This window comes from Schistocerca serialis, chromosome 3 (genome assembly GCF_023864345.2).
Source record: "Schistocerca serialis cubense isolate TAMUIC-IGC-003099 chromosome 3, iqSchSeri2.2, whole genome shotgun sequence".
Lineage (NCBI taxonomy): Eukaryota > Metazoa > Arthropoda > Insecta > Orthoptera > Acrididae > Schistocerca > Schistocerca serialis.
The window spans coordinates 47624100-47648590 of record NC_064640.1 but is presented as its reverse complement, the minus strand read 5'-3'; the positions used below and the strand labels follow the sequence as shown (position 1 = coordinate 47648590).

The 24491-nt window shown below is 37.0% G+C and overlaps 1 protein-coding gene across 1 annotated transcript in view; it reads left to right on the top strand.

Annotated features, from left to right (window-relative positions):
* Positions 1–24491, top strand: part of LOC126469699 (apolipophorins) — a 738135-nt gene that overhangs the window by 390535 nt on the left and 323109 nt on the right. The window contains exons 39-43 of the mRNA XM_050096873.1: positions 1789–1931; positions 2101–2340; positions 20432–20630; positions 20756–20961; positions 21087–21236. Coding sequence (XP_049952830.1) covers positions 1789–1931; positions 2101–2340; positions 20432–20630; positions 20756–20961; positions 21087–21236 — 938 coding nt within the window. The remainder of the gene's footprint in view (positions 1–1788; positions 1932–2100; positions 2341–20431; positions 20631–20755; positions 20962–21086; positions 21237–24491) is intronic.

The window sequence follows — 24491 nt, the reverse complement described above, 5'->3', positions numbered from 1 at the left end:
TGGTGGCCACTGCACGGATCCTCAGTCACATTCGCTCTTCTGCACCAATGAGACATCCTGAATTGATAGTGTCTCCTTGAGTAATCTTCGGGCTATTGACCAGTGCTATTCTCAACAACTTTTGGTCATGTCTATCCAGGATCACCTTTCTGACCTCCATCAAGTTTGATGGTTGGCCGTCTTTGTCTGGACTCCAGGTCACATTGGCATCTCAGGGAATGAACATGTTAAACAGTACCCAGTTGGCCAAGTTGTCTAACAGGATGCCAACTTTGGAGATGGGGCTACAGGAACCAGACCTTCACTCAACTCTGTACTGTCAGTTGTTGGATACTTGGAATATGGATTGGTGTACCCTAGTTTTTGTGAGCAAACTGTGAGCAACAAAGGGGCATGACTATGTGGCAGTTGTCCCTTTGTGGTTCTTACAAGGAATGTACCATTATCTGTCAGTATCACATGGGCCACACTTCACTGACCAGTGGCCACATCCTATGATATGAGGATCCATATCACTGTCAGTGTGGTGCCCACCTGATGATTGCCCACATCCTACTGGACTGCCACCTTATGGCAAAACCTTAAACTCGCTGAAACTTTGTCTCTAGTGCTAGTAGATGATGCCAACATGGATGGTTTCTGTTCTCCTCTGTGAGATAGGGCACATTCTCCTCATCAGCTGCATCTGGGATTGTAGGGCTACCTTGTCACCTGCAGGGCCCATGGCTGCCGTTGCTCAGTGGTATGGCCTGGCACCTGCCCTCTCCGTCTTTTTAATTCTTCTTATGCTTTTACATCTGCCATCAGTTTACAGTCTCACCACTGTTGTTCTCTTACTTGAGATTTTATGAATGTGCCAATGTCACTAGTTTTCTTGTGGTAATGGAGGTAAGGAAACACTGTTCAGATACAGGGATCAGGTCTCCCATTATACAATTCTCCCTGGAGGCCTCCAGCTGCTTTATCACCCAACTTCACCCACTTATCTCCGTCTCACTTCAACTTGCTTATATCTCTCAGTTTTACTGATTCTCGATTACAATAAGGTTCATCAGAATTTATCATCTGTGCTCTTTTTCTCTGAGGACTCAACTCGCCTTGATATATACAGGATGAAGAGACTGGTGACCTCATAGTTTGGCCCCTTTTATCCCATCACTCCAATGTAATCTTACCATTATACTCCTAAAGACACAGGACTTCAGTGTCACAAAGTTTGGGAGTCAGCAGTGCCACCACTAAGGAATCATCAGCAACAGAGAACTGTATTCAGGGAGATCACACTGGTGGGAGCTCAAAGCTAGGACAACTAAGCTACAGACAACCTTGTGGTCCACTTAAGCAGGAATGACTGCTTGTAGCTGGTCTTTCCTATACTGGATCAGTGGTTTATTTTTATTGCAGGGGCTCTGGATGTCAAGGTCCTAAGCTATGACTGAGCCCCACCTTCTGGCACCTGTACTTATATAGTAAACCAGAATATAATCAATACCTCTACAGCTGCTCACAGCTGCACTTGATGGTGTCTCATTGAAATAGTGTGTAGCTTCCGCAGCACTAACTAATGCAGTGCCTTAGAAGCTTTCAAGCAGTTCTTATGTTGAGAAAGCTTCAAACAGCACACTATCAATGCTACACAGCTTTTACTACATTCACTGCATATACTCTGTTCTTATAAATATTGTTCTTCTTTTTGTATCCATATGTCAGAAATTTTATTGTGAGGTAAAAGCTACATGTTTTGTTCTTATCCTGTGTAATGTGTATTTCCATCAATTTTTTCCGCAGGCAAGTAGTACACATAAATTTTACAAACGTGGTGCCCTGACTGGAAAAATATTAATATATGATAACATGAATTACACAGTTGAAGTTACAGGAGAAACTCCATTCAAGGATTTTGAAAAAATTGAAGCCATAGGGCATTATTAGTGAGTACAAGCAACTTCAGTCAATTCATTGTTATCTTTGATTAGATGTTAAGAACCTTCATTCCTATCACTGTATATCTTACTTAAATTTAATGTGTTTTATATTAATCCTGGTGAATTCAGTATTCACTAAAGAAATTCTGATTCATTCTTTTAACAATACTTTTAGTTTTCAGAAAAGTTCTGGGGCTTTGAAAGCAGCTCTTAACCTACCAGTTGTTAAAGGACATGTTCTAGGAGAATGGAAGTGGATATTGAAGGAAGATATGAAAGTTTTGGTTGAAGGTTCTGTGGAAAGCAAATCTTTTACAAAACATGGAACTGTGGAGATGTTCTACCAGAATATACCTAGCAGAACTCGATATGTTGCTATTGGAGTGGATGTTAATCTCAACAAAGGCATTTGGCAGTAAGTTTCATGGTTAAGGAAAGTTGTTCTCAACAAACTAAAGAACAAATGTGTACAAAAAAATTATCCAAGTAACTGTTTGAAAAACTGTGGTAATGAAAGAGCTTACAGACCATGTGTAAGAATTACAAAAAACTTCTTAGTACTTTAATGACCTCCTTTGTTATGCACAATTGGAAGACCGTTAATTGTAATAAATGTTCATGGAGTTAAAATATTATTCGCCAGGTCTAGTGGTAGTTTTAAAGAAAAAATATTCATCTTATTTTTTAAGGATCTCTTTCAATCCATTGCTTGAAGTTCTTCTGTCTGGAAGCCAGGATCTCTTGTAGACCTGGAAACCGTATAGGTTGATGTGTTTCTTGAAATAACATAGACGACAAACTGATTTGTACATAATTATCATTTTTAATATTGCTAGATGCCTTTCTGCCATCAATTACAATGTCCACTCAGTGAAATACATTACATTCAGTAGCACAATAGAAGAATTATGGTAACATATATTCACATAAACAAAAATATATGTTTTTGTAGTACAGTAGTTTTATGAAATTTGTTTTTAATCACAGGGGTTAATTGTGTTAGCACGTCATATACTATTTTACAGTTGGAGTTTAAAGCATTTCAGATAAGATTGAAGAAATTATAAGATCATAAATTTGAAAATATACATGGTCCAAATGGCTTATTGCTTGTTACATACCGACTGAGAGTTTTGCTTGCATTCCACTGCGAATGAAAGTCTTGCAGGAATGCACAATGTTTACAAATTTGAAAAGTCGAACATGCAGTAAAACAAGTTTTTTCGAAATAGCATCATAGGTTTCTGTTGTCTGAATAGTTGAAGATGAGTATAAAGTGGCAGCTGTTGTGTGCTGAATTGGAGGGTGGTGCCCGACGGTTCTTCATTCTGCTGATGGTCTTGATGATTTTTTTTTTTTTTTAGGATTGGACACAACTCCCAGGGTATTTCCTACAACATTTCACAGTGTATCAGCTTCAGAATCCAATGTTCCCTAATCACATATATGAAATATTTCATAAGAAAATTGCAAGGTAATCAAGGCTCTCAGAATCTGAAGAAAAAAAAAAAAAAAGAAAAAAAAAAGAAACAGAGAAATGTCAAAATGACTTCTTAACTGATTTGAAGTTATGTGAAAAGCAAATGCTAACTCATCTTTTTTTTAAATAAAGTAAAATAAAAAAAGTTTGCTTTTCACAAAAATAATTTTACATTTTGCTAGATGTAATTATGTTGTTGAAGTTTGTACTAATACTAAATAGCAATATTAAGAAAACGCTTCTACTAAGACAAAATTGTAAAGCAAATATTAATGTATTAAGAGTATCAAGACTAAAACTAACACTCAACAATCAGTACATTTTAACTTGGATGCAGAAAATACACTCCTGGAAATTGAAATAAGAACACCGTGAATTCATTGTCCCAGGAAGGGGGAACTTTATTGACACATTCCTGGGGTCAGATACATCACATGATCACACTAACAGAACCACAGGCACATAGACACAGGCAACAGAGCATGCACAATGTCGGCACTAGTACAGTGTATATCCACCTTTCGCAGCAATGCAGGCTGCTATTCTCCCATGGAGACGATCGTAGAGATGCTGGATGTAGTCCTGTGGAACGGCTTGCCATGCCATTTCCACCTGGCGCCTCAGTTGGACCAGCGTTCGTGCTGGACGTGCAGACCGCGTGAGACGACGCTTCATCCAGTCCCAAACATGCTCAATGGGGGACAGATCCGGAGATCTTGCTGGCCAGGGTAGTTGACTTACACCTTCTAGAGCACGTTGGGTGGCACGGGATACATGCGGACGTGCATTGTCCTGTTGGAACAGCAAGTTCCCTTGCCGGTCTAGGAATGGTAGAACGATGGGTTCGATGACGGTTTGGATGTACCGTGCACTATTCAGTGTCCCGTCGACGATCACCAGTGGTGTACGACCAGTGTAGGAGATCGCTCCCCACACCATGATGCCGGGTGTTGGCCCTGTGTGCCTCGGTCGTATGCAGTCCTGATAGTGGCGCTCACCTGCACGGCGCCAAACACGCATACGACCATCATTGGCACCAAGGCAGAAGCGACTCTCATCGCTGAAGACGACACGTCTCCATTCGTCCCTCCATTCACGCCTGTCGCGACACCACTGGAGGCGGGCTGCACGATGTTGGGGCGTGAGCGGAAGACGGCCTAACGGTGTGCGGGACCGTAGCCCAGCTTCATGGAGACGGTTGCGAATGGTCCTCGCCGATACCCCAGGAGCAACAGTGTCCCTAATTTGCTGGGAAGTGGCGGTGCGGTCCCCTACGGCACTGCGTAGGATCCTACGGTCTTGGCGTGCATCCGTGCGTCGCTGCGGTCCGGTCCCAGGTCGACGGGCACGTGCACCTTCCGCCGACCACTGGCGACAACATCGATGTACTGTGGAGACCTCACGCCCCACGTGTTGACCAATTCGGCGGTACGTCCACCCGGCCTCCCGCATGCCCACTATACGCCCTCGCTCAAAGTCCGTCAACTGCACATACGGTTCACGTCCACGCTGTCGCGGCATGCTACCAGTGTTAAAGACTGCGATGGAGCTCCGTATGCCACGGCAAACTGGCTGACACTGACGGCGGCGGTGCACAAATGCTGCGCAGCTAGCTCCATTCGACGGTCAACACCGCGGTTCCTGGTGTGTCCGCTGTGCCGTGCGTGTGATCATTGCTTGTACAGCCCTCTCGCAGTGTCCGGAGCAAGTATGGTGGGTCTGACACACCGGTGTCAATGTGTTCTTTTTTCCATTTCCAGGAGTGTAATAAGATAAATGGTTTGTTCTCTTATACACTGGACATTCCAAAGTAATTTTTTGAAAAGTTAATACTGTTTTGAAAACAGTGTTTTCTGTTAGTTTCGTCATAACTGTAAAATACAATACCACTTGCAAAATTGCAGATTATGATACCAAATTCACAACCAAAAAATGTGATACCATATCTCAGAAGCAAGTCCTCTGTGCCTTTTTGGCACTACCATGGCTTACAATACCATTTTATATTGTCAGTCGTTCATGAAATACTGTGTGCTGCATTGAAACCACTAAAATGTCAAAGCATTTGGTAAAGTTCTGTGTTCTACATACCAGATTATGTGTATAGTAGTTGAAATATAAGTCTGGTGTGCTAACATGGCACAACTTCAATTGAGGATACCATACTGTAAAATCTATCACAAAACTAAAAGTCCTTTCTGACAATTTAAGTTCAAGTCTAGTTGAGCATACCATGTAGTGTGTTTAGACACAAAGCCAAGTTCACTATCAATTTCGTTCAACTCATGGTTGAGGATACTATACATCATCAATGAAATAACATATTTATAAGCCCCTATGGTGAGTGTCCATAGAAACATGTCATGTAACCAACACTTAAAGCACAAAAATGAAAATGTTCTCCTCCAGATCATGGGGTTGTCTGAAATTTACATACCATTTCTGGTTGAAAATTCACTTAAAGTTACATAGAACTGAAAAATGTCCACTTAGGTAATACACAAAATTATATACTGTACACATATCATATTATGTATCAAAGTTTATGAACAAGTACCCACAGGTGTCAATAACTCTTCTAATACCTTTTACGCACTTTGGTGAAGATAGGGTTTGTTTGTTTCAGAGTTTCGTGTCATAGACATCTGTGTAAAATTGCATGATGCCTTCCACACTGTTTACAAGTAGTTCATAGTATACGTATATTACTAGTTACCAGACAGTATCTTCAAAGTATTTACAAAGATGATGAAAAGTTATGCACTATTTATGGGGTATAGGTATAGTATTCAATGGCAAAGTAGCTTTGTATGTGTTAGTATCATTCAAGAACCATCCCCATACTCATAGTTAGTTACATAAATAACAAAACATCAAAGAAAAAATGCAGTAGCATGAAGATATTTACAAGTCATTGTCTGGGATATGGTCATGTTGAAACACTTTAAAACTAGAATTTCTGTACAGATAAATGTTGATCATTACATGTTTCAATAAGTCACTATATAGTTGTAACACTTGGTGCACACCAAGCACAAGACAAATTCAGCATAAAGTCTCCCATCCAGGGTAAAATGTTTCAAAAACCTAGTATAAACCTCATCATGTTTTCGGAAAAGTAACAATATAACTTCCACCTCTCAACAGATTTTCAGAAACAGTAATGAAACAATTATATGTTTCAAGTATATAGTCTGATACAATAAATAGTTCAGTTTATAGAGCCTTTTGAGTACTGAATACATGAACCATCAAGTGTTCAGATGTGTCATCCTGACTTACCTCATATGATTTAGTGTAAGTATAAAAAATTTCATGAGTTCAGAAATAAACAGTTTTCGCTTCTCATTATCTTTGAACAGTGTACAAGTATGTAGTGTCTATAGGTGTAGTTGTTAATTCACGAAAAACATTCTCCAGTTTACTTCCTATTTCCAAGTGCCATGTTCTTCACATTAATTAACAACAAGATGCTTAATCATCTTTCAGTGTACAGATTTCTGACATATTGCCAAATTACAAAAGATGTCACACTGCACATAGACTCAATCTTTCTGCATAAATATTATTGAGTATTTACTTGCATCTGTTCCAAAAACAACTTGCATTACAAACTTTGCTTGTGTGTTTTTCCTAAATTTTTCCACAGTAAGAAGAGACAGGCTCCCTAACCAGTCCTTAGCAAATATCATTCTCCTTGTGAATTTTAAAATTTTCCCGGCTCACCTGAAGATGACTGGCAGGTGCCCAGTTGAAATATCATGCAAAGTATTGAACGACGACCGGTTGCAAGCCTGAAATTTGTTTGATCATTCTCCTTATTACATCACTAGTAGATCAGTAGTTCATTAAATACATCAAATATCTCCTCATTGCATCAACATAATAACTTCACCTCATATCCTCATAATATCACCTCATTACTCCACTAAGTAGTCCATAATAATAATCACCTAAGAAAAATCACCTGCTTCATATTACACAATAGATCAACCACACAAAACGCCACATAGCAGCAGACCTCACAACTGGTATAGCTTTTCCTCTAACAATAGAAACTGACATTACACTATTTACATGTTTTATTATTTTGCTGTATGTAATCATTACATCAAAATTTACCAAGAATTGTGTATAATACACTGTGTACTAATCTCATTACTCCTGCAATTATACAACCTTTTACACTTACTTGTTTACTGGGTACTCAGGGTGTGCAACATAGTTTGATATACTTGTACATTTTGTAAAATTCCATTACCTTACCTTTTTGGTATAATCGAACAAGTTTTTTTACTACAAACAGAAAAACATCCTCCTACATTACTTTTGTACTCGGAAAATCATCAAATAGATGTTAACTCTGTGAATTTTACATAATCAGTGTAGTATAGGTTTTATGTTTCTGTTTACTGTCAAAAGTGGCTTTTCACCAGTATTTCTGTCAACCAAGAGGGTTTCAGTTTAACCTATCACCTCTACTGTCATTATCTCTCACATGTGGGGGGAGGGGGGGGGGCTGGTTATTATTTGTCCACTGTCCACATCTATTTTCAAAATTCCTACCACCATTTCTGTTCCCAGGATTTCTATTCTCATAAAACTGTTAATCGTCATGGTTTGGTTCTACTTCCTGATAATTTCTAAAATTATTTGGATTCCCGTCATTCCTCCCCGGAGTGTTGTTGTTATGTCCTTGGTTAAAATTGTCATTATTATTAGCATTTCTATTATGATTGTGGTTACTCCAGTTTGGCCTCCTGAAATCAGTACTATGCTTGCCAAACCAGTTATACGCCCTGTCCAACTTCTTTACATATTTTAGGAACTAGTCTACTGAATCATCTGGCTCATAAACTAACCCCATTTGAATTCTTTCTGGTAGCCTTCTCTTAAGTGTATCTATGTGAGTTAATTCATCACATGTTCAGTGAATATTTCTCTACAAAGTTATAATGCCATGTTAAGAAATATTTATTGATTTCTGTTTTACAATTTTTTTAAACAGATGCTTATTTTTTTCTCTAAAATTTTGCACTTTTTCTTCTGTAACTCTTGAATTATACAATTTTGTTTTACAATTTGTTATAAAAATGAAGGAAAAGAAGTAAACAATATTGTGTATAAATTTCATTGATGTCGGGTTAGCAGTTTTTGAGAAAATGTTCCTCAAAAATGAAAATTTTGAAGTTTCATGATCTGGTCTTTGCAAAACTCTTTCATACCCCCTCTCTGCTCCCTGTACATCAAACCATTTAAAAACTCACTCTTTATCCTTGCCTGTTCAGTGTCAGACCAAAACTTTTTCAATAAACACTTTTCAAATTCATCTATGGTTAAATTGCTACAGTCAAGTTGGTGGCACATGACAAGGCTTCCCCTTCTAATGATCTTTTAATAAATTTAATTTTTAATTCACACTCATATTAGGGAGAAAACTATCATGGCAATGTTGTATAAAACCATCTGGTTGAAAATGTTTGTCAGCAGTGAAACTCTTTAGTAGGTAGTAGGATAGCTTGGGTGTCCTACATTGCAGAATGTTTTTAGATAAGCCTCATCTTTTAACAGTTTTACTTGTTTTTTTGATAATAGTGACATCACTGTGTAAGTCTGACATATTTGAGTCTGTTCGCTTGTCTATCTTCTGAACATTTTCATCTGCATCTGAGGCATTACTGTATTTTTTTTTTCATTTAGCTTATTTATAAAGTTTACAGCTTGTTTACTAGTGTCTCCAAGAGCATCTTTACAACCAACTTCAACAGCACCTATCTCAGATCTGAGATACTTGTCAACTTCTCCATAGAAATTTGTGCATTAAGCTGTGCTCTAACAACATTACATTCTAAGACTATTGACTTTCCAAGTTTTTCACAATTTTTTCCATTGATGACAGTTTTTTTCAAGTTTTTCACTATTTTTTTTCGTTTTTCACTTCTTTTTCCATTGATGACATTAATGCAGTAAACATGTCTTCAAAATTTAACCGTTTGGGTTTTTCACTCAGCATGATTTTGCGTATGTGTGACTGTACTTGTTTCCCACAGTCTCAACTCGAATCTAACACACTACTGTCTAAAAATCCTGAGTCTGCACTGATTTCATTTAAGGGGAGCCGGCACAATTGATCTCCTCCATGTTAAATTTAGCAAATAGAAGGAACATTTTTTCTAAAACCGTTAAATATATTGCTCTGAAATTTGGACTACATGTTCAGTGAATATTTCTCTACAAAGTTATAATGCCATGTTGAGAAATATTTATTGGTTTTTGTTTTACAATTTTTTTTAAACAGATACTAATTTTTCTCTCTAAAATTTTAGACTTTTTCTTCTATAACACTAGAATTATAATTTTTTTTACTATTTGTTGTAAGAATGAAGGAAAAGAAGTAAACAATATTGTGTATAAATTTCATTGATGTACTGTTAGCAGTTTTTGAGAAAATGTTCCTCAAAAATGAAAATTTTAAAGTTACGGGACATAGCTTCCAAAGTTTTTTAATAAATTCCTGCCCCATGTGATAGATTATCAGCATCCTCTTCTTTTTCCAATGTTAGTTTCCTTTTCACTGGTCTTTTGTGCCATTTTGCTGCATGTTGTAGGCTTTTGTCTCGTTTTGCTGCACCTCTTAGTCTTTCTTCACCAATTAGGTGCGTTGTGGAAATGGTGTTGGGTCCTGGTTGGAAACCTTAACGTTTCAGCACATCACATTTGATAATGTTTCCTTCATTGTATGTTCCCACTTTATCATACACTCCAAAATGCAATGTTTTTATCTGTACAAACACTCTTTTGGGAATCCTAATCAAAATTCAGTTATTTACACTTTCATTTGGATTTTGTGTTTTCCCATGTAAACACTTTTACAATAAACTTGACTGTGATAAATCTCTGAATATGGGCTTAATTACATCAATTACAGCATTCGGCAAACTGTTTTTAAGGGGCATATTTCTTTCCTGATTGGTACTTACACCATGAGTCATCACCTGTGGGGTACAGTGCATGTTGTGGGTGCTCATTTGTCGATGCAGTATGAAAAAATAATGCCCATACTGCTCTCCTCATATGCTCAATGCTTCTTGTATTTTGCCTAATTGCACACCCATGATACCTCTGCAATCTATCAATTGCTTCATCTGTCAATCTTCCTCTTCCTCCAAGGGTCTTACCACCACTAAGCTTGTGGAATCCCAATGTCTGCTTTAGCTTGCGCAGGCGAGCCCCCATGCGCTTCTGCACATGCCTAATGCACTCCTGTTTTTTAATGTGAATTTCATTGCCACAAGGTTTGATTTCCTCTACAGCTTTATACCCCTCCACTCATGCCGTGAAAATTTGCTTCACAACCTTCACTATGTTCATCCTTGGTATTGCCCTTACATCTACAATGTTCTGAGAGAATAGCAACATCAATTACTTTGCTACTGTCTTCACTGGTAGCTGTCACAACTCCATTTAGAGATTTATGACTTCTACATTGCCATGATCCATCTAAAGCAACAGTTAAATCTCTACAATTCCCATTATCTGTCATAGCTTCTTCAACTGCTTTCTTCATTGTTGCTTGAGCAATATCTTCAGCAGAAGAGCCCACCAATTCATTATAAAATCCAAACTTGGTTGGTGGTTTTGGCAAATTCATAATTCCACATAACATTGTCCTTGCAGCACTGCCCTTGCCAATGCAATGCAAGCCAAACAATAGCCTATCATTTATATCATACACCTTCTTTGCACTATTACCACTATGAGGAATACTGTTAGAATTAGAAAACAAAATCTCTGCAGCACATTTGTTACACTTCAATAACATTTTATATGCCGAACCAATGTTTGAAGTTATTTTCAATTCCAGTCCTCTTTCTTGGCAAACTTGGTATAATATGTTATGTTTCAAAATATTAGAGAGCAAGGAAATGTTCATTATTTCATTCACATCATTACTGTCACTTTCATAGTTTTCAAATTTTTCTTTGCTGTCACAAAGTTTCTTACTGGAGGAAGTTCTATCACATTCATTTCGAGTAGTCAGTGAAGCAGTCTGAGCAGCATGTCCCTCCAAAACAACAAAAGATTTCTTCTTCCACTCATTTTGCCTTTTCTTAAGCACTCGATTACTGAAATGGAGCATATTGATATCCACAAACCAAATACGTAAAACAGGTACGAGCAAAATTTATCAAATATCCAAAACTAAACAGCTAAACAACACAAAGCAAACTCCAGAAGTCAACACACGTGGTATAGCATTTATGTTTACTGATATGAACAGTCACTTGTCACAGAGATAAAACCTTACAACGTTGGAAAACAAAACACTGTCTAATTCCGCAGAGATACCCTGCTTGCAGTCAGCGAGCAGTGCCATCAGAGGTGACACACCAAGTCACTACAACCGTTTACACAGTGCGTCAACTTTACAACAATAAAAAACACACTTAGAATTCACTTAGAAGGGTGAAACTTGATTTGTTTTATTCAGAAAACTCCAAATAATTTTATAATGAAAAAACCAAAAAACATTAATTTTGTCATTTTCATCATTCCAGCTCTCCCCTTAACTGTTTAGGTTGACTATTGTCTAATACATCCTGAAACATGTCTTATTGGCTATGTCCTGTTTAAAGTCACAAGTTGAAGCTGGCAGGTCCGGAATATTTATTTCATTGTTCTGATCCTGATCCATTTTTTCTTAACATTGTTCATAAATTTTCAATGCAAGAAAGAACCAGTTAAAATTTTCACACAACACTGGACTGAGAAAATACAAGAATAAATGTTTTAATTGGTACTTAGCTTATTATTGTCCTGTATTGGGTAGGTGGCATCAGCTTGACTAATAATGCTTCAACCTTTTACAACCATGTATGTCCAAAGTGTTGCATCATTCCAAAACTTCTTCACATCTACTATGTCAAACTGTATTTAGTTTAAAATCATTCCACTTTGCAACACAATTATATCCTTTTTGGTCACCTGAAACATAAACACAGTCAAAAATCCAAATGTAAAAGTATCATGGTCACAATGCCACCACTTTAACAACCTCATTTGTTATTCACAATTGGAATCTCTTTAATTGTAATACATGTTCATTGAGTTAAAATATTGTTGACCAGGTCTAGTGGTAGTTTTAAAGAAAAAATACTCATCTTGTTTTTTAAGGATCTCCTTCAATCTGTTGCTTGAATTTCTTGTGTGTGGAAGCCAGGTTGTCTTGTAGGTCTAGAAACCCTATAGGTTGATGTGTTTCTTGAAATAACGTAAATTACAAACTGATTTGTATCTAATTTTCATTTTTAATAGTCCTAGATGCCTTGCTGCCATCAATTACAATGTTCACTCAGTGAAATACATTCCATTTATATGCAAATCCAGAAAAACTTTACATTTCTCCATCCTTCCTTCCTGCCAGACAACATACAACCAACTCACATCCAGTTAACATCATTCCAAAGTACATCAGTAAAGATAAAGTCATACTAAGAATGAAACATAGAACAGTAAATCATAAATAATTTACAGAAAATTAAATTTACTCAATAGCACAACAGAACAACTATGGTAACATATATTCACATAAACAAAAATATATCTTTTGGTAGTACAGTAATTCTATGAAATTTGTTTTTTAATCACAGGGATTAATTGTGTTAGGATGTCATACACTATTTTACAGTTGGAGTTTAAAACATTTCAGATAAGATTGAAGAAAGGATAAGATCATAAATTTGAGAACATACATGGTCCAAATGACTTATTGCTCATTACAGTACTCATTCTTAATAAATATTGAAATGTATAGTGATGAAAGTGCAACAAACTTGGACACAACATGTTGAAGATTCATAATCATGTGTCAATTTTATATGACCAGTGAGACAAGAAGGAGCTGTCATGATGGATGACAGAAGCAGCTTTAGCTCAGTCCATTAGCACAGTTCAGTTATTTTTTAAACGTAGCTCATTATGTTCTGAATAGAATTTTACCATTTTTAAGTTGTTTTGCAGTGATAATTAGTAACATTTTGAAATAATTACTAATTGAAAGATACATATAGAAAAATATTAGTGTGTTTCATAAGTTATCCATAGAAATAAACTTCATGCTCATAATAGAAAAATCTAGCTACTACTGACTGTAATGCTGCCATTAAGAAATTGCATAATATACAAAAGACTTAATCAGCCCCAGGAGACATATACTGAGATGACAAAAGTCTTGGGACATTAGTGTGCACATATACATATGATATAAGTATCATTTACACAAAGTATAAAAATGCAGTGCATTGGGAGAGCACTGAGATGATTCATGTGGGAAGGTATCTGATATGATTATGGCCATGCAGTGGGAATTAACAGACTTTGAATACAGCATGGTAGTTGGATCTAGATGCATGCAACATTTCATTTTGGAAATTGTTAGGGAATTTGTCCTAGATAACTGGAAAATTGTGCTCAGGGCAGATGAGTCATGACTTCAGTTGGTAAGAGCTGATCATGATGTTCAAGTGTGGTGCAGATCCCACGAATCCATGGAAACAAGTTGTCAACAAGGCACTGTGCAAGTTGGTGGTGGCTCCATAAAGGTGTGGGCTCTGTTTACGTGGAATAGACTGGATAATCAGGTCCAGCTAAACTGATTATTGAGTGGAAATGGTAATGTTTGGCTATTTGGAGACCATTTGCAGCCATTCGTGGACTTCATGTCTCCAAACAATGATGTGCTGTGTCATTGGGCCACAATTGTTCATGATTGATTTGAAGAACATTGTTGACAATTCCAGCAAATGATTCGGCCACCCAGATCCCATGAATCCCATTGAAGATTTATGGGACATAATTGAGAGGCCAGTTCCTGCACAAAATCCTGTGTTGGCAACTCTTTTGCAATTATGGGTGGCTATAGAGTGAGAATTGGCCCAATATTTCTGCAGGGGACTTAACAATGACTTACTGAGTCCATGCCACATCGAGTTGCTGCACTCCAATGGGAAAAGGTGGTCTGACTTGATATTAGGGGTATTCCACGGTTTTTGTCACCTCATTGTAACGCTAATGCCATTAACACCATCTATAGCCATGATAATGGTCTCAGTTTGGTTAGGGAGAAAGTCCACATGTTCTTTCACATACTCCGTAATGAGCTAATTCCATTCATTGGTGATTAGATCCTGTAGAGCTACCAAATTGTTGGGATGTTGGCTGCTATATTTGACCTGCTATCCAAACGGTTTCAGATAATGCTATGTGATCAAGATAGGGTGATTTAGCAGGACTATTGATGCCTAAGTGTTCACCAAACTAGGAAAATATCCTTGCAACCCTGTTGTCATCTTGCAGGACAGGGCTGTCCACAGTGCATTCATCATAAAGCTCTAGAAGAAAGGGCAACACAAGTTTGCCAAACATGTTGAAGTAAACATACTGGCTCATGTTCATAGTAACCTGAATGAGTGAGCCCAAATCATGACACAAAAAAACATCCCCAAAAACTATCAAAACCCCCTCAGCCTGAACTAAACTCTTAACACACAGCAAATTATATGTCTCATTGGTCTGTTGGTGCACTTAATACCTCACCATAGTTTCAAAAGAAGCAAAAATGTTACTTTTTGGACAACACATGCCTGTAATCATCCACTGTAGTGAAACTTCCTGGCAGATTAAAACTGTGCGCCAGACCGAGACTCGAACTTGGGACCTTTGCCTTTCGTGGACAAGTGCTTTCAGGAGTGCTAGTTCTGCAAGGTTCGCAGGAGAGCTCCTGTAAAGTTTGGGAGGCAGGAGATGAGGTACTGGCAGAAGTAAATCTGTGAGGACAGGGCATTAGTCGTGCTTGGGTAGCTCAGTTGGTAGAGCACTTGGCCGTGAAAGGCAAAGGTCCCGAGTTTGAGTTTCGGTCCGGCACACAGTTTTAATCTGCCAGGAAGTTTCATATCAGTGCACACTCCACTGCAGAGTGAAATCTCATTCTGGATCCACTGTAGTGTTTCTGTGTTGTTCGGCCCATTGAAGTGTGCCGCTGTGAAAAATGTCAATTAGCAAGGTACCGAACTCCAAATGTCTGTTGCATGCAGTTCCCTCTACAGTGTTTGGTTAGGCAACTGGTTTAATGGATCTGCATTCATTTATAGCAGTAATTCCTGTCAGATTTGAAACCACTGTTCTTATGCTGTGTTATGTGTCTGCAAGTGGTGCACCATTCCTTGTAGAGGCATGGGACAGCCATGTTGATACACCAGCAAATTGAGCAACTTCCTTGCCACAGCATAATGCTCTGATTACATACAACCAAATGAAAAATACACACCACTTCACTGATTTGACTTCAAACTTTGATTATAACACCTATAGTGCCCCTTGAACCACATTTTAAGCACTACCTCCCTCAAACTAGTCACCTCCACTGGTAACATACCACTCACAACATTTTTTCTATTTTTAGAAAGTCTCCTGGAATGGACATTCTTGAAAGGCATGCAGGTTTGGGTTTTGATCTGAGAAGAAAAAATAAAATTTTCTTTGTTTCTTCTGTTGTAGACAGCTTGAAATCATTTCCTCCAAATAGTTATGTATTGTCATATTCAGAGATGCAGAATTGATAAATAATACAGGCTGAGGACAGTTAAAATATTTAGATAATTAAATACCCTGATTTTCCTGCAAAAAAAACAATTCATATGTGTTTAGTCATGATGTAGTTAAAATACTTAATAGTATAGTTTCTGTATAGTGGCTGACAGAAATACCTATTGTAGTCTTCTATTTGAAGACTGGTTTAAGGCAGCTCTCTTTGCTAGTATATGCTGTGCATGTCTCTTCAGCTATGCATAACTACTGCAACCTACATCCATTTGAACCTGATTTCTGTATTCAATCCCACTACTATCTTCTCATCACCTCCCCCCACCAACTTCACTTCATTACCACATTGACAATTCTCTGGTTCCTCAGGATGTGTACTGTCAACAGGTCCCTTCTTTTAGTCATTCTGTGCCATAAATTTCAATTCTCCCCAATTTAGTTCAGCACATTCTCATTAATTACACTGTGCATCATGATTTTTTATATTGTGTAATTTTCAGTTCCAGAGGTACTTTTTTGCACTGATTTCAGATCTGTTATTAGTTTTTTTCCTATCAGTATCAAGTAAATTCATTTTTCATTTAAACTTAAGTTCCATGCAGAGAAATTTTAGTACAAGTAAGGGAAATTGTAGGTTACTAAGATAAAGTAGTCGACCGTGTTTGTCACACCCATCTGGCTGGTAGGTGAGAAACTTTACCCTATTGTTTACATGTTACCAATTTGTGATGTTGTATTTATGATGTTGAATGTAATCTTGCAGGTTCTTATATTCTCATAAGTGTTTGAATAGCACAAATACGCAAAGACAGGGACTTTAATAGTCTCATGACAAAGTCTACTATGCATACTTTTGTGTAAGGCTTAGTGATCAAGAAAAAAGCTGGATACCACACAAGTTATGCCATACAAGTGTTGAGGGTCTGAGACTGTAAGAAAATGGGAAGAGGAAATCAGTGCCTTTTGGAATTCCAGTGGTTTGGAGGGAGTCACAAAATCATGTGTAGAATTATTATTTTTGTGCGGTTAATGGTGAAGGTCATAATGCAAAAGTAAGATGGATATAAAACATGCTAATGTTTCTGTGGCATAATGACCAATTAAGCATAGTAAATCTCTCCCTATTTCCAGTTCCACCTGAAGATTTGCAACAAGAGAGCAGCTCAGAAAATGAATGCAATGATGATCGTAATTACAAACCAGAAGAAGATTCTGCATCTGAATTATGTTGTCAAAACAAAGTAAATGATTTAACTCGTGACTTGAATCTGACAAAAGATGCTGCTGAATTATGTGGGCCAAGACTGAAAGCAAAAGAGAAAAGGAATTAATAAAATTCTTTAAAGACGAAGACCATATAATTTTTGTTTGTGATATTGAAGGTTTTTTGAACTTATGAAATGTCATCTATGATCCATGTCAGTGGGAGTTATTTATAGACTTGTTAGAACATAGCCTGAAAGATGTACTTTCAGTAAATGAAAATTTTTTTGGGTCAGTACCTGTTGCCTGTTCAGTACCCACAAGGAGATGTATGAAAACCTCTCAAATCAGCGGTTAAATGTGTGAAATATGAAAACCATTCATGGTCAATATTCAGGATTTGAATGTAGATTGTACGCTACTTGATCAACAATCCAACTACACAAAAAATCTATGCTTTATTTGTGAATAGAACAGCCAAACCAAAGACAAGTTTTGGAAGGTAACTAACTGGTTCAATATAAAACCCCTCAAGAACAGTTCAGAGAATGTATTGTATTTTATGCACAATAAGTTGCACTTTTTTCTTTGAAAAATTGCCTCCAAAATTCAGGCACATCTTATACTCGAAATTAATATAAAAATGTCCAGCCTTAAAAATGGCCATATATTCAATGCTGCAGGAAACCTATCTCAGTATACCAACACTGGAAACAGCTAGCAACAGTAGTGCACCAATGCGACGAACATAAGTAGCAGGGATTCACAAGCTTGCTAACACTGTCTCCCTCCCACCCCACCATCACAAACCCAGAACAGTACCTACCCTATGCTGCATCACTGCAGTCTGCCGTGCCAGTGTACTTGAATTCAAAGTGATTTGTGTCATCGGTAACACTACAATATTTTTGTTAGTAGCTATTTTTGTAATGGAAAAAAATAAAAGGTATTCATATGATGGAGGCTATAAATGAAAGTAATAGCATATGCAGAAGAATATGGAGACAGACCAGCTGAGCAGCATTTCAGCCCTCCACCAACAGAAAGAAGCAATTCATGACTGGCATGCCAGGAAAAAAGAACTGAAAAAAAATGAGGAAGACTAAATCTGAAAATAGAGGACTGAATGTAAAATGGCCAAAATTAGAAGATAACAACTGAAATGAACTCAAGGACACCTTCAAAATGGTATTGGAATTAATACAAAAATGATTCAAATGCATGCGCGTAAACTGGTGCTACAGTGGAACTTAAAAGTCTTTAAGGGTGGAGTTGGTTGGTGCAACAGTTTTATAAAGTGCCATGAACTCAGCATGCAAACCAAAGCCAAAATAACTCAGAAAATGTCACAAAGGTATGAAGAGAAGATTATATCTTTTCATTGCTTTATTATTCAATATTGAAAGAAAACCAGTGTTGAACTAAGCCAAATAGTTAATATGGATGGAAATTCTCTGACATTTGATGTGCTGAGCAATAGAACTGTTGCCATGAAAGGTACTAAAACTGTAACTATAAAAACAAGTGGACATGAAGAAATGCACTACCCTGTTGTCGTTTCATGTTGTGCTGGTGGTACTAAACTTTGTCCAATGATAATTTTCAAGCACAAAACAATGCCAAAACCTTCTGAAATACTGCCAGGTGGTGTTGTTCATGTATATGACAAGGATCGGATGGATGAGGCTTGTATGCTGTTGTGGATCAACAGAGAGTGGGAGAGAAGGAAATGTGCTTTATTGAAGAAGATTTCTCTTCTTGTGCTGGATTTCTATAATGGCCAGTTTATATATGGGTAGTTTAGTAGTCATTTGAAAAATTCTGTGAAAGAGAAATTGAGACAGGGAAATACAGAGCTTATTATTATTCCGGGAGGACTTACTACACAATTGCAACCTCTTGATGTCTCTATAAATAAAACATTTCAAGTGTATTTGAGAGAGGAATGGAACAAATGTATGATGGATGAAACCCAACATGAATTCACACTGAAGGGAGCTTTAAAACAATTTACTATCAAACAAGTTTGTCTGTCGATAAAACAGTCACGGCCAGGGTGAGAGAAGACATAAGTGTCAAACCTTTCAAGAAGTGTGGCAGATGTAACACTCTCGATGGCAGTGAGGACCATCTTATGTATGAAGAGGACAATGGTGATGACAAAGAGGAAGAAGAAGAAGAAAGTTCAGATTATAATTTTCAAGGATTTTAGAGGTCACCTTTGCTTTAAAAACTAAGATTTTTTTCATGTGGCTTTGCAGTCTAGTAATAAAAATGGTAAAAATGTTATTTAAAGAAAACTGCATAAAAGTTAAGGTGCTTCTTATAGTTCATAGCATCTTATAGTCCATAAAACATGGTAACAACAGAACAAGTTGTTCAACTGAGTAAGATACTATTACCTCCTCTTCACATCAAGCTTTGGTTAGTGAAACGATTCACTGCAGCACTTCCTAAAGATGGTGACTGGTTCCTGTGCTTGATAACAAAATCTCTGAAAGTATGTTATAGGAAACTTAAAGAAGAGATTTTTGTGGGGCCACAGATCAGAAATTTAATGACAGATAATTTGTTTAATAGTACCAAGAATCCAGTGAAACAAAGGGCTTGGGTCTCATTTAAAGAACTTTCTGAGCAACCGAAAACATTCAAATTATAAAACCAAGGTTAAAACAATGTCGCAGAGTTTCATGAAATTAGGGTGTAACATGAGTGTCAGGCTTCATTTCCTACATCAGAAATTGATTTTCTTCCATTCAAACCTTTTTGATATCAGTGAAAAATGCTTGTGACAGGACATGAAGGTGATGGAAAGAGATACCAGGAAGGTAGATTGCAAACATTATGGATGACTACTCTTTTATGATAAATAGAGGTGACGCTGGTGAAGGGAGACAATGAAGGAAGAGAAGTTGTGCCCCGTATCAGAAAGCATGTGATGCAGTGAAATCAGTGAAGGAAAATTAAATTGTCATAAACGTGTGGGTTTTTTGTAATAATTATTGGCAGTTTTAAGGAATTTATACCATTATTTACTCAAATGCAGTGTGTAATGATTCTATACATGGTTACAAAAAATATTTTTAATGCAATTAAAAACATTCCCCATGAGAAAAAGTGTGATTTAATCTAAAATTTCAGATATGATTTGCAGGAAGAAATCACCATTGCATGCATTTGATTTCACTTGAAATTAAAAATTTGTAACTTTGTTGTTATTCAGATTTGGCACAAATGCTTCAATGAAGGCAAGTTCTGAGAAAGATGTTGAAATGGAATGCAACCTAAAACTGCCTCCACCATACTTTGAAGTTTACACTGTGTTTACAAAACTGAACTCTACTGAAACATATTCATATGTTGATAGCACTGCAAGATATTCTACTTACAAGAAAAGATCATTGTATGGATATTCTGTATTGGTAAGAATATATTAATCACTATATTTGCAATAAAAAAATTAAAAAAAACATTTATAGTGTTACTGCTACAGAATTTACCACAGAGAGATGGTTTACAAAATAGGTGTTTTCTTTTACTTTAACAGCTTGACTCACAGGAAGGAGGGACAAATGGTCGTTTGCAGATACAGTGGGGAAATGGACAGATATCAGAAATTCTGAATATATTGCAGCTGAAATACATCAATGACCTAACAGACTTGTTTTATTCACTGAAAACACCTATGTATACAGAAAAGACATTCATTGCTACAGCTCTTTTCAAACCACTGGGAAAACAGCAGAATATGAAGTATGTAAATTAGATTCAAATTAAGAGATAATTTTCTGTGATCCTGTTAAGTAGGTGTAGAAATAATGGATTTACGTGACATTATTTGTTTGATAACATTGATGAAGGTATTAATTTTTCTACAGGGCAAATGTGTATTGGCCTGAAAGTAATAGAGTAGCTACTGCTGATATTGATTATGTAACAGCTTCAGATATGAAAGGAACTGTAAATTCTACTACACCATTCAAAATGCTTCCCTGGGCAGCCCTCAACTTTTTGATCAAGAATGAAAGGTAAGACATGGTGATAATAACTAAGTTTCACAGGACATTGTCTTCCCTTATACAAGGGTACTAATAAAGTTTTAGCTATCACTGCAAAAAATAAAGGTTTGTTATTAATTTTTTGTTTGTTTGCAGGTAAATTTCAGCAGTCCTAGCCGACATTGAAATCCTCACATCACAGTACTGTATCACACTACTAGAGGGGCCAAAATCAAATGGCACAGCTTATTGATAAAATGTGGTATCATGAGGCAATTAATTTTTTGCAGCATTGGCAGTATTTCAGCTGCATCAGGAAAATCTGGGTGGCTAAAGAAATCATCTGGGTTATGTTGACACTGGGTTATGTTGACACAGATGCAACATTTCTACTGCTGCTTGATACCGAACTTTACCAACAGAGTATGCCATTTTGTTTTGGTTCCTCTAGAGGTGTGCTGTGATCCTGTGGAATTGGGATTTCAATGTGTACCAGGAATGAAGACAGGGATCTGCATCAAATAAAAAATTAATCTCATAAACATAATTTTTGGAAGTGATTATTAAAACTTTATGAATACTCTTCATAAGATGCATCAATACATAATCACTTTTGCACTTGAAAACAAATTTTGTGTCACCAAACAAGTTTGTAGATCTTCTGTAGTCGCTAACTTTACCAATACTATTAAATGATGCTCAAATATTCACATTTTTGCTGGTTATGCAAAGAACACAGCAAGTTATAGTGTAACTGGCAAACATTACTGAATTTCCAAGGAGCAAATTGAATTCATTGTGCTGGCACCTATTTCTGCTTTCTTCAGTGAGTAGCTAAACATATGGTATTGTGTTTTGGATATATTTGAAACTGGACCAAAGTTATTTGTATTTATGTACTATGTAGCATTTAAGCATCCAGTAAAAATGAACATCATCTCTTTTAGCTTAATTATAGTTTTGTTATTCCATCTGTACGTCTTCTCTGAACTTAAGTCATATATCTGTATAGTAAGTTCATTATTCTCTAGTAACTGTATTGTTACAAGAGAGTTTCTCTTGGGATATGTTTGAGCACTTGTTAGAAATAAATAAGTGATGTGTATTTCTTGCATTCTGCTCCTGATCTAAATGTTTGCCGCATCTTCATCTATATCTATATCCACACTCTGCAAACCACTGTCAGATGTATAGCAGAGGGTGTGTCCCCCTGCATCAGTTATTAGGGATTTTCTCCATTCCATTCACATATGAGAAGAATGAATGTTTAAATTCCTCTGTGTGTGTGTGTGTGCTGTAATTAATTTAATCTTGTCCTCACAATCCCTGTGGGAGTAATACATAGGGGGCTGTAGTATAATCCTTGAATCATCATTTAAAGTTGGTTCTTAAGACTTTGTTAGTAGACTTTCTCAGGATAGTTTATATCTGTCTTCAAGAGTCTGCCATTCAGTTCTTTCAACATATATGTGACACTCTCCCATGGATCAAACAATCTGTGACCATTCATTCCGCTGTGCTCTGTTGGCATTCAATATCTCCTGCTACTCCTATTTGGTATGGGTCCACACACTTCAGCAATATTCTAGGATGGGTCACATGAGTGATTTGTAAGCAATTGCTTTTGTAAACTGATTGTATTTCCCTAAATTTCTACCAATAAACTGAAGTCTGCTATGTGCTTTACCCACGACTGAGCCAATGTGATAATTCCTTTTCATGTCCCTGCTGAGCATTAAACCAATATTACATTCATATGATACTATGCTTTTTTTGTTTTTGTTTTGAGAAGTGTATAATTTTACATTTTTTAACATATAAACCAAGCTGCCAATCATTGCGCCACATTGAAATCTTATCAAAGCCTGACTGAATATTTGTACAGTTTTGTTCAGTCTGTACTTCAATGCAGATAACTGCATCATCTGCAAAAATCTGTGGTTACTATCAATATTGTATGCAAGATTGTTAATATACAACATGAACAGCAATGCACCCAACACACTTCCTGGGCTACACCCTAAGTTTCTTCTGTATCTGTCAATGACTCTCTATCAAAGATAATATGCTGCATCCTCCCTACCAAGAAATTATCAGTTCAGTCACAAATTTGACCTGATGCCCCATATGGTTGTATGTAGGATAATAAGCATTTGTGTGGTGCTGAGTCAGGTGCTTTTTGGAAATCAAGAAATACTGCATCTACCTGACTGCCTTGATCCATGGCTTTCAGGATGTGATGTGAAAAAAGTGTGAGTTGGGTTTCTCATTATCTGTGTTTTCGAAATACATGCTGGATGACATGGGGGAGGTCATTGTGTTTGAGATACCTCACTATGTTTGTGCTCAGAATCTGTTCTAAAATTCTACAACAAATGGATGTCAAGGGTATTGGGCAGTAGTTTTGTGGATCACTTCTGCCCTAGTTTTAGACAAAAGTGACTTTTGCTTTCTTCCAGCTACTGGACATAACAACTCTATTAACACTAGTTTCTGTTTCACTCATTTGCTCAGTGGTAAGAGAATTAAACATTTGAAAACAAAGTTAAGCATTTCTGCTTTTGCTTTGCTAGTCTCAATTTTATTTTATGTCTTGTCCATTAATGTGTACTAACTTTTTTACCACTAACAGCCTTTACATACAGTCGCAATTTCTTATGATTGGGGGTATTCTGCTATGGGAGTCATTGAAGACTTCATGCATTGCTTTCTATCAATAGGCCTATGCCTTGTTTTATACCTGTTATACAGTAGTCTCTGTTTCTGTAGAAGCTCCTTTATGGTGACTGTATACCATGCATGAACCATAAGAGCTTTTAAGCATAGGTGGAAATCATTAAATGTGGCTGCAAAAGCATAACTAAGAAACATTCCTCTGGGCATCCAGTAGCAGCATCATGCTTCATGTTGCAAGCTTGTATTGAGTCATTTATCTGAGAAGACCAGCAACTTACAGTTGAACGAACTGCAAGTATCACCACTCTAAACAAATGGAACTATCATGAGACTTGTACAATGTGGGTTCCTAGAGAGCTTATTGTCACCAATCTCAAAAATCTATTCAGTAATAAAGGTGCTTTTTGGACAGGGTTTAAATCTGTGATGAAAATTGATTACATCATTATGAGCTAGAGTACAAGCATCAGAGTCTGTAGGAGAAACACGTAGAATTGCCTGTCCATAAGAAATTGAGAATGCAACCATCAACTGGTGGGATCATGTTAATCACCTTTTCACGTTTTGGAGTTCTGATGGTATGATTTTCTGTAATTTTTTGGAGGCACA